The following is a 16355-nucleotide window of genomic DNA, read 5'->3' as shown; positions in this document are numbered from 1 at the left end:
TCATTCTCGTACAAATTTACGATATACACAGATATTATGGTCTCAGTCGTAGGCATGAGAAATTTTAATGATTCCGAGAACAGCTCTGTTGACAAAAGCTTCCATTTGCAATCTCCAGCAGTATGCAGAGAATATAAGAGGATTTTCCTACTTTAATTGACACAGTGTGAGAGAGACACATAAGCTTACCTTATGCGATCATACAGATTATCGTGAACGTACTGTCGGAACAACAAGCCGGCCTTTTCAGTAAGCTGGGCACCTTGGAAGGGCAAAACATTTGTGGTTCCTGACAATTTTCTCTTAATCAGCGATATCTGATCCTGGTACACTTTAAGTGGCAACGACGGGTCGTGTATGGCAAAGACTTTGATCACTACGTAGCCTTCTCTGTGAAGAAATTGAAAGAATAGTAGACAGATACAAATCGAATTTTTGGCCTTGATTGATTGATGACTAATCTAAATCGATTCATAATAAAAGGAAAAAAATTCTACCCACATCAACTTTTTCATGTTTTCATTGTATATTATTTTCTCTTAGTTGCAAATCTTAACAGAATTTTTTTAAAATGCTCAATAACCCTTGATACGTTCGCTCATAAATCTTAAAAACTGTCGCTTTTTCTCAAGAATTCATACGAGAAAACATTTCGAAAAAGAAGAAAACATACTTATGCTTTGCTCTGGCTACTTTGAGAAACCTTGTGCTGCCAAGACTGCAAATAAAAAGAATAAGCAACAGATTGAATGACAATATATTCAATTTGATTACAACAACATCACTAGCTGATAGACTAAGACCTTCTTTTGGTCCCGGAAGAAGTTTAGCTTGGCTTGCTTTCGATCGAAGTGTGCTCTACTTAAGTTCCACCCATTTGTAACGTCGAATCTTAATTTGCTGTAAGTTTACGAGTTGTAAGTTTGCGAGTTAACAAAACTTTTATCAGAAAACGTAGTTAATAGAAAGAAAACAACTCGCGATTTCGTCAATTGACCGTGGAAAAGATTTCGTACCCTACATTTGTATGTGTTACTTTGCACTCCAAATTTCTTATCATAAATTTCCTTTAAAAAATTGAAAGGTGTTGGGAAAGCTATACATGTTATAAAAAATCGTTTAAGCTTATTTCAATCTAACCCAATTCATATAATTTGACACTGTGTCCTTTAATGAATTCAATTTGTATTTGTGTTAATAAGAGGGGGCAATTTAAAGAGGATTAACTGTATATGCTTCTCGAGTTTAATTTATTTTGTTCCTATACGTTTCGTTTACATTTTCGACGCGGACATTGTTACAGGGCCTCCGACGAAGGGGGGGGGGGCAGGGGGCCAAGCAATAGAGCTTTCTTCAAAATCTTTTGTTATGATTTTGAAATTTTCTCTTGGCCCAACCAATTTCCAACCTGCTTCGGAGCCCATGTGTTACATATATTATTCGTTTAGGGTCGTATAGAGATCTCAGCTCTTGACGCCTATTTTAGAAAGAGCCTAAGCTCGGCATCAGCGCTAAGTTTCTTCATTTTTGACGTTGTTTCAAGTGCTAAAAATTCCATAAAAGTATCTTAAATGCCAAATGCAAAAGAGATAAATTTTAGAAACACAAAAACATAAAATAAGATAAAGTTGAATAGAACATATAATGAGTTACAAGGAGTGCTTCCTTCTAAATATCTATGTCAATTAAACATGCGTAAGAGGTGCGTAATCATCGAATAGAACCATATTCAACCGAGCGAAGAGTGACTTTCGAGCAGTTACTTAACGTTGAGGGTTTCTTGTTGATAGTTTCTTATAAAAATGATTGTAAACAAAATTCTTCTAAACAAGAAACGTATAATGAAATATAGCGTAAGGTAGCCAGTTCAAATATCGACTGGAAAAAGAAGAGCCGAGAACATTGTTTGGACAATCAAAAGTTGTCTTGACAAAGCTACACGAGTTAAGAGCCAAATCACTCAATAATGACTCAAAAAAGATTATCACAAAACAGCTATTTTATCAAAAATATATTTTTTTTTTTCTCACAAAATATTTCGAGAGGCCAACCCTTTCTCTTTGTACAGCTTACGATAACCGCACTTTCAACATCGGTTAAATTCTCACGGTACATTTGGTCATCATTTCGAAAGACAAAGAGCGACAGTTTAAATTGAAACAAACTTGGGCTAAAACGTCATAGGTACCTGGAAAAAAGTTTACAGGAAACACAAGTATTAATAATTTACAGCAGAAGTTGGCCCATTTTGAGGAAATCTCCTTCTCAAATCTCCACATCATCCTTCTCATGCACATCACAAGCGAAACAAACAGAATTTTTTTGCAAAATAACATCCACATCTAGGCTTGGGGCTGACACCAATCAGCAACAACATTCAAAGTTCGGCAACAACGGCAACAATTCGGCAACAACGGGAATTCGGCAACAACATTCAAAGTGACTAAAGAGATTTAAAATGAAAACACTTTTGCGCCCCATCGTTATGCTATCCAAGGCTGGCTTCTCAAATCATTAATAGGTCAAAATTTTCAATACATTTGCTATTTCACATATTTATATATTAGAACAGTTGCCTGATGACCGCAATAAGCATGAAATTCACAGTTTCAACTTAGAACCATCATGTTGACTTTGCACCAAAGCATAGATATTTATGTTTATAAGATTGCTGAAAATTTGCGTTTACTAACTGCTCTGGGCTGGAATTAAATTTCAGTTTCCTGTGTCGTTTATTCCACTCCACTGGACCAAGTGACTCAATGCAATGATATCAGAATGAATGGCTGAGCTTAACTGATGTTGTTGTTAGTCTTCACAGGATCCCATTCAATTATTAACAACTGCATATCCAGGAAGGATTAAGTCTGTCTTAAAATAGTCAATTTCCGAATACTCTCAGTAAGTGCCAATTTAGAAAGAACAAATGATTGATAATCTGGGAAGTTTCCTGAGTTTGGAAAAAATTAATTTAGCAGGACAATTCTGAGACATTAAAATTTGAGACATTTTTCACCTGCGCCTTGTGTGCAATATCTTCTTTGCTATTTTTTCTTTCCATTTTAGCTTTTTTTGCTTTGTTTATCATTTTTCATGGGCCCTGATGCAAACTCAAAATAGATGTTAACTACAATAATTACCTTTACCAAAATGAATTATCCAAAGCCTAATAAATTTCCATTTAATCTTGAGAAACAGACTAAATTTTTCTAAATATTCTCCTTAGGTTCACCAACCCCACTTATTCCATCTCTTCCCCATACAGGTTATCCCTATCCCCTTATCAAGCTATTGCTGTTAATAAAAAAGGAAAAATCAAATAGATTACACAGATCCCATAAATGGCAAAAAATCATATCTTTATCAAAAAAATTAACGACAAATTTTAAAAAAATGAACCAGCAATCCAAGAAAGATTAGCACTGCATCTCCTTGGAATGTTTTAGTTAGCCTATTTAAAGACCCAATAGATCTAGCAACTGTGTATCAAATCCAGGGGCCTTAAAACCAATCAACACTTACAGCATGGAACATTAGTACAAGATCACATCACATTGTATGCTCTTAAAGTTGGCTACAGTCAGTCTGTTAGATGCAAAACTGATAGTTAAAGACTTAGAACTTGGACCCAAAATGCAAAATCATTCCATCAAGCTCTAATTAAAGGTAAAACATGCAGACACAACACACACCATGGAAGTTTGTCTTCAAATTTAACAATCTATTAGAAACAAATTGGTTATAGCTAAAGTACAAAATGAATAAACTGAATTTATCTATAATCTGTCACTATCCCTTAAAGTGCAAGTCAAAAGAACAAAAATTGTTTGGTCAGCAATTTCAATAATGTGAAATTATATTTTGTTCACAATTAGTTCTTCATTACAACTTTATCAGAGAAATAATCAGTAGAGATGATAATTATTTTAAAGTTACTGGTACAAACCTTTGACTTAAATGTTGCTTGTTAACAAAAGCAGAGACTGTGTTATTTGTGACAGTATGCTTCATATTCAAAATAGGCATGATTAATGCAACATAGGACAAACTGAATAAAGAAATATGACTAACTGACTAAAGAAACTGAACTTTATACTAACTTCAAAAAATAATGGGACACATTTACAATTCAAAGAATTTATGGAAAGTGGATCATGATAAGCTTTCTTAGTGGTGAAATGTAAACTTTAAGGGAACAAGCTTTCAAGCTAATGAGGAAAAAATTAATAATTGATGACCAAGCCTCTCAGTTTGAGGCAGGTGATTGCATGTCCATGCCTAGGTGAGACAAGACGCACATTTTGTCAAGCACCTGCCTTTCAAAAAGTATTGACATCATGCACCTCAGCCATTTCAGATTAATACTTTTTAATCAGAAATTTTGTCTTTTTGATCAAGGAATATTTTTTAAATTACGGCAGTCACATGAGCATGACACGAAATGCATGTTCAACACTGGAAAACTGTCTGATGTGATGGTTGAGTGTAATGAAAGAACCACTTTAAATCTGCGTTGCCACTGTTATCATTACAGGAAGTAATTCTTAGATCAAAACATGCTAATAGTCTCGTTAGGCTTGCTGTTAAGAACTTATTTTGGGATCAAAATAAAAGAAGATTCTTTTGTGGGTGTACATAACACTTGAAAGACAATAGTTATATAACCCTTTGGCAACACAAAGCTTAAAAATGGCACAAAAGCTGTAACATCAGTGGTACTCATATTATTACTTTTCTGCAAGATTTAAACCGGAAGTTAAGAATCTCATGCCTTGAAAAAGATTTTGCTTTGAGGCACCTGATCAGCCATGCATCTGCTAAAATCTTTACAGGGAGGTCAGGATAACAAAATATACTCATATTTGATGATTTCTCCAAGTAATTTGCAGTGAAGCTTGAGCATTGGATGTTATAACACTAGTGATGTTGTAACACTTTTCTCTGGGCTAATAGAGGATAAGAAGCTACCAAAGATTGCTAAACCCCTCTAAAAACTTTTCTAAGAGGAGGTTTGAGCCTCAAAAGCCCCAATGTAGCTAGTGTTTGTGCATCTATTCGTAAACAGAGCCAATGAATTGGTAAAGCAGTGTGTGAATTTATCACTGCCAAGCCAGGATGGAATCCATGTGAAGCTCACGCCGGACATACGCCAATAAACATTAGAAAGACAATGGGAAATCTTTAGTCTACGCCGGATATCTCCGGTGTAAGCTACATTGGCTGCCAAGACTGTGCAAAAATTCTCTCGAAATTTCATCATTCATGACACTGCCGACACAATAGTCACAATCTGACGCTTATGGAGTTCAGATGCCTTACCTGGAATGGAACTGGAATTCTGGAAGATCAGTGAAATAGCTCTCGACACTGAGGATTTGAGACGGAGCAACCCCAGAGAGTTGATTCCCCATACTTGAAAACCAACATCAACATTCAACTTCGGCCATGTTCATTTCTCTCGCCAGCCTCAAACTGAATAAAGATTGTGGCAGTGAGGCCAATGTTTTTCCTCCAAAATAGTGGGGGTCTCATTCATTCTCGGAAGGGGGCTTCTGCCATCACTTGTGCTTGTGTGTATAACTACCCTGACTTCGAAGTTGTTTTGACTAAAATATAAAAAGTTTTTGATGATTTGAGACTACGAATGCGGTGTTTGCTTCTTGTCATTTGTAAGAATTTATGTAGGAAGTGTTGATTTCCAGCAGCATCAGCAATGTACAAGAAATTAACTAGCATATTAGAAATAGCAACGAAAACAATGGCGACCCACCCTGGTGGGGCCGTTGGAAGCGCTATTAATCAGAATTAGCCCCCACTCAAACGTAGAGTACAATATACTCGTAGGCGGAAGTTAATTACTTGTAAACCGTGCAGCCAGACGAAATTCTGGTGTGACTCTCAACCGGGCGACGAATGGCTTCGGGAGAGCCGATAGCCGAAATATGGAAACGATCCTACTTGGGCACACGCAAGTTAGATCAGGCGATTATTTCTCAAACCGATCATAACTAGCGCAGTGTCGACGAATCAAGTGCGCCTCCGGTACAAGACAAGATTCTCATTGTTTTATAGCGGGGATTAAAGTCAGATGCGGTAATAGCTATACTGTTAACGCATGCGCAGTAGCGGCTTTTGCGATGCTTTTCAAGTCTTTCACAAAAAGAGTTTCACCTATTCAAATGCAATAAATTGGTGAATTTAAATTTTGATTAATGCTCTTAAGAAAGCATTTTGAATGCACCGCTCCCCGACGGCCTAGCCTATACTCCAAACCTCTTCAAGGGTTAACCTCCTTCACTCTTTTTTCGCCCTTCTCCAACAAAGCAAAAATGTTGTTAAGATTCTCATACGATGTTGATGGTAGATCCTAGAACAGGGATGAACAATGAATTTTTGCAAGGGACCACATAAGAAACCCAAACAGTGTTGGAGGTCAGAACGAACGAGAATTTTATTCTGCAAAATTTTTATTTTCTCCAAATGCGAAGAGCAATTATTCATGAAATATATTAGCTAGTACTAGATATCAGAAAGATAAAATTTTTACGTAAATGTGTATAAAAATCCATGAAATTGTGGTGCGGCTCAACTGGAAAAATTCTACTTTAAAAATTCATCTGCTGATAGACCAAACCCTCACAAAAACGCAGGCCTGATAGAAACGTCGAAAGGGCCCAATGTGGCCCGCAGGCTGTAAAATGCCCAGGTATGTCCAAGAGTTTCAAGACAAAACTGCTTTATAGGGAGGTGGCATAAACAATCAATGTCGTTTTAATGAGAATTAATGTCTTTCTAAGAAAACATTTTTTGAAGCGATTGTCGGTCTCCTAAGGACAACAAGTAGCTGCAAAACTATAGTTATGCAGCTTTTCGGGAGCCGGGTAAAAATGATTTGTCATTGAAAATTTCAAGGGCTATCCTTGAATTAACTTTGTTGGGGAGATGAGTCTAAATTCTCATTGTTTATGGCCATTATTCTATCCATTTGTCTGAACCAATGAAAACGTGAATCATATGGACATGCGCATTAGGGCGAAGGCAAAATTTAAATCAAATGGCGCTTCAAATTATTTAATCAAAATTATGCTTGTATATGTTAAACAGAGTTTCGCTCTTACACTTCTCATGACACCCTTTACACTAAATTTCCTTCGCCTTTTTATCTGATTCAGGCTAATTCACATAAGTGCTACAAATTTTCCTATCACAGAAAATGTTTCGCGGTGTGAAAATAAAGACATCGACTTTAACTGCGCATGTGCACATGATGCAAAATTTTGAAAAGCTAACGGTCCTTTAGACAAATGCTGGTTTGTCTCCCCGGCAAAAATGTTTTCTATGCATGTTTATGTTCCATACTCAGGTCTTAACGAATTAACATTGCCAGCGAGTGTAGGACATTGACCGTGAGTTAAATCCATGAACGGTAACAAGGAATATAGTCGTGCTTTATACCAAGAGCAGGGGTAATTTTCAGAGTGGGATCTCTACATTGTGAAGTTATGGTAACACGGAGGTTTGCTTAACAACAGAAATATATGTGTGAGCTACGAGCAATCTCAAGAGAAAAAGCCGACAAAAATTTGGTGAAGCAGCAGAGAACTTTAAAAAAGTCACCCAATCAGCTTTATTCTTCAGTATTCAATCATTCCAAGCCTCAGTTTGTCTATTTTCTTATCCATCACTATAGCTTTGATGGAAAACGAGGAGTTTTTTCATTACTGGGGGTGTTTCATTGAAAAATTTTCAAACTTGTCTGAAACTAAAGGATGATCGCCTACTATGTCGGCAAATGGGAACTGGATACCCCCCTTGGAGCTCAATAGATCGCGACAGAAGGTGGAGCAGAGTCTGGAAAAGTTGTCCATCTTTCTCTGACAAAGAAAACCTTACTATAAAACCTGCCTCGTTCTTAATGGGTCTGAAATGGACGGGGTCAGCAAGTTGGGGTACTCAACTAGTCTGGATCCCCTCACATTGCACTACTCTTTTCCAAAGGATTCTTTGTTGCTTGCTTTCAGTTAAAGATAATTTCCAAACAGATGAATTATATAAACATAAAAATTGTAGAAAGTTAGTGCCAAAATATTACCTGGCAAAGCGGTTCTGCTGAAACATTCATATAAAAAAGGATATTTTTAAATATGATTTTATTTTCTTAATTCATTTTGTCTGACTGTATTTTAAAAACCAAAACGCAATACGATTTCTTCAACTTCCTCAAGTTTCTAAATTTTTTGTTTTCTTTTTCAGTTTCTTTTTGTTTCTACAACCTTCTTCCGGCCAGTGACCGTGGGACTGTGACATTTTCCTGACTCTAGAGTGGAAATGAAGGAAAAGAGAGCAAAGCAACTGTTACTTCCAATTTAGAAGTCTGTTTTAGAGATATGTAACATATTTGGCAATTAAAGAGGGAGCTCCAGGTTTCTCTCTCCCCTCTTCTTCAGCTGACCTGTCGCTTTGATGTTTTCAGAAGTAGCATTCTTATTCAGTCGAAGTCCTAGAATCATAATTATCATGATAACAGTTTGTCGCTGCTTTTAAATGGTCCTTGCAATTTTTTCTACATTCTTCTTTTCTGCTCTATCTGCATCAATGTGTTGTCGACCTTTTCTTCAATATCGTCTCTTCACTTAATTTTCGTCAGAGGTAAATCAAGAATTTACGCAAGAAAATTTTATTATGCTCAAAACAGCAGGCAAAGACTAGAAATGCTAAAATTTGCTGAAAAATATTTCATTCGATGAAAAGTTTGAATGCATAAGAATCGTTTTCCTTTATTACTGTGGTAATTATTTGCGGAAAACAGCGAGAAACCTTTCCAGGAATGAAAGATTCTTAACAAAAGGCCTACACGATTTGGCGTTACATACAATTAACAATCCACAGGTAGTCTAAAAAGTAAACAGGTTTCCAAGGCTTTTTTCACACGAGTAATTGGGCATATTCTTTCACAATAGTAATTGGGTTTTCCTTATTTCCTAATTTGCGCAAATGCATTGCACTTGAAACTCGACATGGAGAATCTTGAACAGTGGCGTCAACATATACAAGATTTAAATTAAATAAAACCTTACTTTGAGCCTGTAATGTTAACAAAAAATTTGTCTTTTCTCTGTCAACAATCACTTAGCTTAAACGGAAAGGAAAGAAGTGTTTCTTCTCGGAGTGAAGCTTCTCCAAGTGTTAAATATCAGGTTTTCCACCCATTACAGAACATTACATGAAGATTGCATCACGATTTGTCACGTGTGTTTATTTTTGTGTATTACGTAATTATTATTCTAGGTGCTGGTAAAATTTGTAAAAGAGGTTGTTTCGTATTTCAAGGGAGTTGAACTTTGTGAGTTTTGTCACTAGTTTGTAGAATTTTGTTCGTTGACTGGTAAGGGCATTTTTAGTCGTTTACTGTGAACTGATGAAATTAAGAAACAGTTTCCGTATTTAATGGTATACGAGGTCACCTATGTATACGAAGCTAACCTGTCTAAGCACATATTCAAAATCATTATTATTTAAATCTCTTTCAAAAAAAGTGTAGAAGAATTCTGCTTATAAAAAACTCTGAGGATCTACTCTTCTATATGGGGGGATGATTCTCTTTTTACTTGCAAAAGACATTATGTTTTATTCAGTAGCATGTTGATATCAAGAAGGTTTGCATTGAGAAAGTCAATGCGTTACAAAGAAATGAACCTACTTTTTCAAATTATCAATTCAGCTTATCGATCTTATTTTAAAGATTCATATGAGATTTGTGGGGTCGATTACATCAGGATCTAATCTTAAAAGTGTACTTTGATAAGGAATCGGGTCGATTATGCGTAGTAATAGCGGTGTCAACTAGCAACATGCAGTCCCTTTAAAGTTAAAACATTATGTCTGGTTATAGGATTTTAAACAGCAGGTGATTAACCAAAGAATGAAAGCCTGTAGGTTCCATTTTGCGAGGGTTAGCTGCAAGGGCGGACTGGCCGGTCGGGCTACCGGGCGATCGCCCGATGGGCTCTTCCAAAATTATTGCAATTTTTCTCCATTTTACTATGAAATGGCAATTTGTATTGTTTGTTATGGGCCCTCTTCTCTTGCCATTACACCTAGACTCTCTCGAAGAAAGTTGATACAGAATAGATAAAAATACCACTTTAAGCTAGTTAAGTACAGAAAAAAACATTTTCCAAAATTTGGGGCCCCATGTAAGCACGCAGTATTCTGGGCCCAGGACTCACTGTTCCTAATGCAATAATACGATACTTAATGAAAGTTCCGAAATCAGAAACAAATTTCTTTACAGGAACTCGATTTTAATGTTTGCAAGGAAATTACAGATTTTTTACTCGATTTCTAGAAAGGTAGATTACTTTAATGCTAACCAGATAGATTTGAGAATCTATATCGAAACAGCGGAGGGCTCAGCCCCCCTCCTTGTTTGTGCTTCGATCAGACAAGAATCGTGTAACGCATAGAAAGCAGTGACAAAATCTTTGCTCTAACACATGTCTGCCATTGTAAACCGAACAAGAAAATAAGACGAGATGCAACTGGATACAAATTTTTATACTCATAGAAATGTAGACATAGTTTGACATCTAAACAAAGAATGGAATGACTCACTACTTTTGAAGATTTCTTACTGATTAGTTTTTGTCTTCTACAGGCAAGACAGGGTTTTTTCTTTTTGCATTTATATGGCAAGCCTTAGTGGAGATAACAATCGCTAACAGTTGAGATAATGGTCTTGGTTTGTCGGTAATCGTGAAAAAATTATCTTCAGGGACGTCATTTCATAGAATTACTGGGAAAGTTTGAGGTGATTGGCTTTACTCGAACACATTTCACCGGTCAAAAACTGTCATCTTTAGCCACAAATAAGGGTGCAAGGAAGAGAAAGCTAAAGCTGTAGCCTTTTCTACATGCTCATTTGAGAAGGAAATCTTCGCAGAACATTTTTAAGACGTTGCTTGTTTTTGTTGTACTTCAAGCCTTTTTCCATTTTCTTCTATTTTTTCACAGCTTTGCTTTGCTTCAGTCCAGATTATCCTAGAGTCAGCTGCTATGATTCTGACTCTTCGTATCGCTTGCACCTTTTCCAACTCATTCCTCCAGTGGCGGAAATTCGACCAGTTTAGTCGATCACCAGAAGTCATCATCATTTCCTTAATCTTCATTCTTTCTTTTTAAACAATTTTTCAATTTTACATTAAAGCTCGCCGTGTTGCCGTGATTCGTGTTTCGCGCTTGCAAAAATCAACATATCCTAAAGGTTCTTAAACAACTTGATCGATAATAACTTTTAAATCACTCAATGAGGATTAGCAGGAATGTCGAAGAGGGGGCTAGGAGGTCCTCATTCCTCTTGCCCTTTGATTGGAGGGGCAGGATTAGCCAAAACGTTTATTTGACGGGCGGGTCCTTGTCTTCACTACCTTCTCATTTTAGTGAATTCAATTTTGGATAACGTCATTTTTTAAAGAGCTCTTAACCCTTTTATATCCTAGAGGTTGGGCAATTTTCAAAATTTCTTCAGCAAATCGTAATATAAATTGTGAAAGAATCATAGAAACTACGAGTGAATTGTAAATACGTATTTCTTTGTGACTGCTCCTTTGCCTCTTAGCATTTAAGTTGTCATCGAGGTTATAATCAGGACCCTGTTTTCATCCATAAATTTGCGAACAACAAAGATTAAGATCATTCATTTTTAATTATTACAGAATCAATCGACAGCTGTGATACTGTTGTATCAGAAATACAGTGTCAACGATAAACCGAAAATACAAATCAGCATCATTGAGAAAAAGACCACAATATTTACATACATTGCAACAAAAATGATATAAAGATATTCATTCACCGTGAGTCTCTAAATATTGCATGTTTTGAAGAAGTATGTGGTCTAAAATAGAGACGTTTTCCAAATCTTTCAACATCGAAAACATTTTAGAAGCTTTAATTGTAATGATGCTTTTCTCTGTTCAATTTAAGTCTCATTTACTGCGTATCCAGTAGAGTCAAGAAAAGAAAATAAATTTAGTCCTAAAAAGGTGCCTCGAAGAATGACAGCATTGATACCATCGCTTCATTGCATGTTTTCAAACTATGATACTTTGAAAATTTCTTATTTTATTACGTCAAAAGCTTCTTACTAGATATTTAGTTAACAAAATTAGCCCCTTCATATTTTCTGCAGTCTTCTTTGCCCCCCCCCCCCCAACAAACACTAAGGTCTTCACTATGGTGAGGCGTTGAGGAGTGTGCCACCCTTCGCTTAAAAAATTTCTGTTGCAAAATGGGGAGTTTCTTGCCAGGTAGAGATACTTTTGGCACATTTTTAGACGTGTAGGCCTAGGTCAATAAAGGTTGATTTACCAACGTTGTTGGCAAATTGAGCCTAAGCAACCTCCTTTAGCACAATAGCTAGCAACAACCCTGTCCCTCACTCAGAACAAAACAATACTCTACATTAATGTATCTAGTAGCTGCTGGCAGAACATTTCTTGCAACCTAAGTTTAAAATCCATTGTTAGCAAAAATTTGATAGATTCACCTATAAAACATATATTCATTCAAATAGTGAAGAAATTAAAAGAAATTTCAAGCTGATAATAAATTGCATGTCCGTGAAACTGCACAATTGAACATTGTACAGAAAAATAATTAGGATATTTTCACAAGTATAGCTATTAACATATTTTAATTAAAATATCATGTACAAAGTTTTTAGGAAAGATAAATTCGAAATACAAAGAGGTTTTCTCTAAAAGCCTATTAGATGTCGCCTACGCACCTCTTATAAATAATTATGAAACATGGAATATTTTTTAGGGAAAATGGATGAACATATTTCATTTACTTTAATCACTCACAGCTTGCCTGAATGAACATAATGCAACATTAGGGTTTGTGTTTTCTATATAGGTTTCAAAGGATATATTGCGCAGTGAAGCAAAAGTTGACCCAGTAATCTGTAATCGTTCCATTTCTAATCTGTTTGTGAAACTTATTACCAAATTTGTATCCAATTTTCTCCGAATTCAATACGTTCTCTATAGCCGCCTTGCCTTCCATCAGTGCCTCTAAACTCATCATTTCTGAAATGGTTTCTACATTTCCGATTTGCTTATAGCTTTAGCTATAGTCCAGAGGCTGAAGGGGGGTATTGTCAGCCGAGTGGAGAATTTACCACACCAATTCTAGTGTAGTTTTGGGCGTAGATTACGAATCTGAATGTTGATCAAGTTTTTAGGGGGCGTTTCTGAAAAACAGGGGGTCAAACCCCGAAAATTGGGGGTAATTGTTCTGTCAGGCACTGATTGCTTGTGGTGATTTTAATGTCATATTAGTGATTATATTAGTGGATTTGGTCATTATAAAACTGGTTCCAATTTTTAGAGGGCCTATGAACTTTAAACATTTCATCTTGTGCTGTTTTTATGCTGTTTTTTCGTAAAGAGAGAAAAATAGGACCTAAAAGACATTATTCTTCATCGTTTTCTTCAATGAAAATCAGTTTATGACGATATGTAAAGTCATTTGTCTTTACACTTTCTTAGGCCTACACTTTGTTATGCAGTGGCATAGCGAGGAAAAGCCCCCTCCCCAATGGCAAGAAATCTCTTTGAAAAAAGGGCGTTTTCTGACATTCAAAAGGGCTTGGACCCTCAATTTTCTCTTGCGTAGCTAGTCTTTGCACCCCCCCCCCCCCTAAATCATGCCACCCTGGCTTCATTACTGGGCATCTGATAAAGTAGACCATTAAGAAAAGTTTAGAGTTCTGGAAGCATTACAGATTGATAGAAAGGATTTACAACTGATAAGGAACTTCTATTGGGAACAGAGTGCAGCAGGGGCGGATCTAGACGTTCGCACCGTTCGCACATGCGACAGTCAAACTTTTAAAATTATACTAAGAATTGGTCTCGAGAGAGGTTTTTGCTGAACAACAACTTTTTCGCTTATTGGCAAATTTGTGTTTTGATTCTATTTACTCGGGAATTATGCTTCAGTTATATTTGACAACTGAACACCGTGCAGGAGCAGGAAGATCCAAGGTCTGAATCATGCATGATTTAAACCTGGCCATAAACAGAAGCAAAATCTTAAACACAATCTCTAATTCTATCTCGATCTTGATTCAATCTGATTCAAATCTCAAAGCATCCTGACTAAAAAACAACAGGGTACCAATGTAGTTAGATTAGGGTATATCGGTGCACAGTATGATTAGTAGCACGTTCGCACCGATTCGCACAGCTTTTGTTTCAAAATATTTAGCCAATCAAATTGCTAGATAGTGCGAACTTCGGTGCACAGTATGTTTTTTAGTAAGCTTAATGGGCTAACTAGCCACTGGGCTAAGATTAATCCGTCCTCATTGCGTGTATTGTGCAGTTTTGAGCTTATTTATGCCTGGCATGGGCAAGTTTTTCACTGGAGAAAAAGAATTTTGTGTTATGGAGTCGGCTGGCTACATGTAAAACGAATACGTTAAACCTGGTAATTTGGAAGACAAAGGTCGCTAGATTTTCAGAGTAACATTCGACACGGGATGTTTTCAAGTTTCGATGTTCATTACCTCCTCCATGGATCGAGGGCCTACTAATGTCAATAAATGCACTGGACTGGGGTGATAATCAGTGGGCGATACCTGCGATTTGGCTCTGGCGAAGAAATAATGTTCAGGACGTTGGCAGAGAAAAATTTTCACTTAGACAAAACTTTCAAAGTGAATCTTTTCAATGTGGATTTTCAGTTCTTTATCAGCTTTCAGATATTTCCGGGTAATGTTTACTTGTTTGGGTATTCCCCTGAATTCGAAGGGGTTTCTTCGGAGTAAAATACATGTTTACACGCTGATTTGGTTTAGCTATTAAATAATATTAGTTATTAATGCAGGTTTTATGAATATTTGTGTAAATTTGTTCTATTTGGTTAGTTCTGAAAATTCATTGCAATGATGTTTTTTTATTTTTTCGCGTGGCCTGGTTTGTCATCGTATACTATAAACAAATCGAAAAAGACGACTCGAATTTTTGCCTGACTATGAAAGGAAAACCGTCAATACGCTTTCTTGCTTTACGCTTGGCTAAGAAACAACACAAATGATTCTGTAGTATCAATTGAAAACTCAGATAAGGAATAAACAACAGTTTGGCCACGTTCTGAATAAAAGCCAATTTAATGTGCGTGTCGACTGCTCAAATGAGAAGGGGGCGAATATCCTTAAAAACCAAGGGGTGTGGTCACGAATGATATTTCCGACCACACCCTTGTGTGCGACAGTCAGAATATTTTCTAGATCCGCCCCTGGAGTGCAGCCATTAGAATTTAAGGAGAGACCAGCAAGTTTGCATCAATTATGAGAGGTGTAAGACAAGGATATGTGTTATCTTCACATCTTTTAAATCTATACAGTGAAGACATTTTGAGGAAGATAGAAAATGAAGCAGCCTTTCAAAATATTCTGGATAAGATTGTGTCAGAAAGTGAAAAGAAAGGTCTTCAAATGAATGTAAAAAACACAGAATACATGTTTATATAAACGGAAAATCAAATGTTCCTAGTAAAAAATAGTGTTTTGAAATTTATCTATCTAGGCAGCTTCATAACATTAGATGGAAAGTGTGTAACTGAAATCGAGGAAAGAATTGGGATGGCAAAGGAGGTTTCCAACAAGATGAATACTGTATTCAAGAACAGGCAGCTAAAAGTGAAACTAAGATGAGAGTATTAATATTTTGTGTGTGATCAGTTTTACTCTATGGATGTGATGCTTTGACAATTAGGGAAAGCATGAAAGAAAGTATTAAATCATTGGAAATATTGTTCTTGAGAATAATCGTTACTTTACAATTTTACTGGCAGAGTTTTTAATGAAGAAGTTTTAAGAAGAGCAAGAGTAGAAAGAAGCCTGATAAATGTTATATGGAAAAGACAGCTGTAGTTTTTGGGAAATGTGATGAGATCTGAACGAATGGAAAATTTAGTGCTAACAGGAAAATTGAGGGTAGAAGAAGTAAAGAAAGACAAAGACAGATGTACATTAGGAGATCGAACATGGACTTCAATACTGTCAGAAGAGGAGATTCATAAATGTTGGCATTGTCAGGAGGTAGAGGTGGATGGAAAACCATGATCGCCAACATTCTAAAAACTCAAAAACAATTCAGCCGCAAATTTTCGAAAAAACTCAAGAACAGCCAGTCTGAACTTAAATTGACTAGTTATTAGCTGAAAAAACACAAATATGCTGAAGTATAATTCAGGTTTGCCGGATAATTCCACGGTTTTTGCATCCAGAGCTTGCCTTTCTGACCTGGAGCGTTCCAATGAAGGCTGTAATCGCTAGAGTTATC

The 16355-nt window shown here is 36.4% G+C and overlaps 1 protein-coding gene across 1 annotated transcript in view; it reads right to left on the bottom strand.

Annotated features, from left to right (window-relative positions):
* The window catches only part of LOC135688514 (phosphoinositide 3-kinase regulatory subunit 4), a 33981-nt gene extending 28488 nt beyond the window's left edge, over positions 1-5493 (bottom strand). The window contains exons 1-3 of the mRNA XM_065205386.2: positions 5320-5493; positions 674-718; positions 190-390 (exon numbers count right to left, since the gene is read on the bottom strand). Coding sequence (XP_065061458.1) covers positions 190-390; positions 674-718; positions 5320-5411 — 338 coding nt within the window. The 5' untranslated portion in view covers positions 5412-5493. The remainder of the gene's footprint in view (positions 1-189; positions 391-673; positions 719-5319) is intronic.
* Between the last annotated feature and the right edge of the window lie 10862 nt (positions 5494-16355).

Source organism: Rhopilema esculentum, chromosome 19 (assembly GCF_057945365.1).
Source record: "Rhopilema esculentum isolate cy_ngs chromosome 19, ASM5794536v1, whole genome shotgun sequence".
In the NCBI taxonomy this organism is placed as follows: domain Eukaryota; kingdom Metazoa; phylum Cnidaria; class Scyphozoa; order Rhizostomeae; family Rhizostomatidae; genus Rhopilema; species Rhopilema esculentum.
The sequence above is the reverse complement of the archived record's forward strand: the minus strand, read 5'-3'. Positions and strand labels throughout refer to the sequence as shown.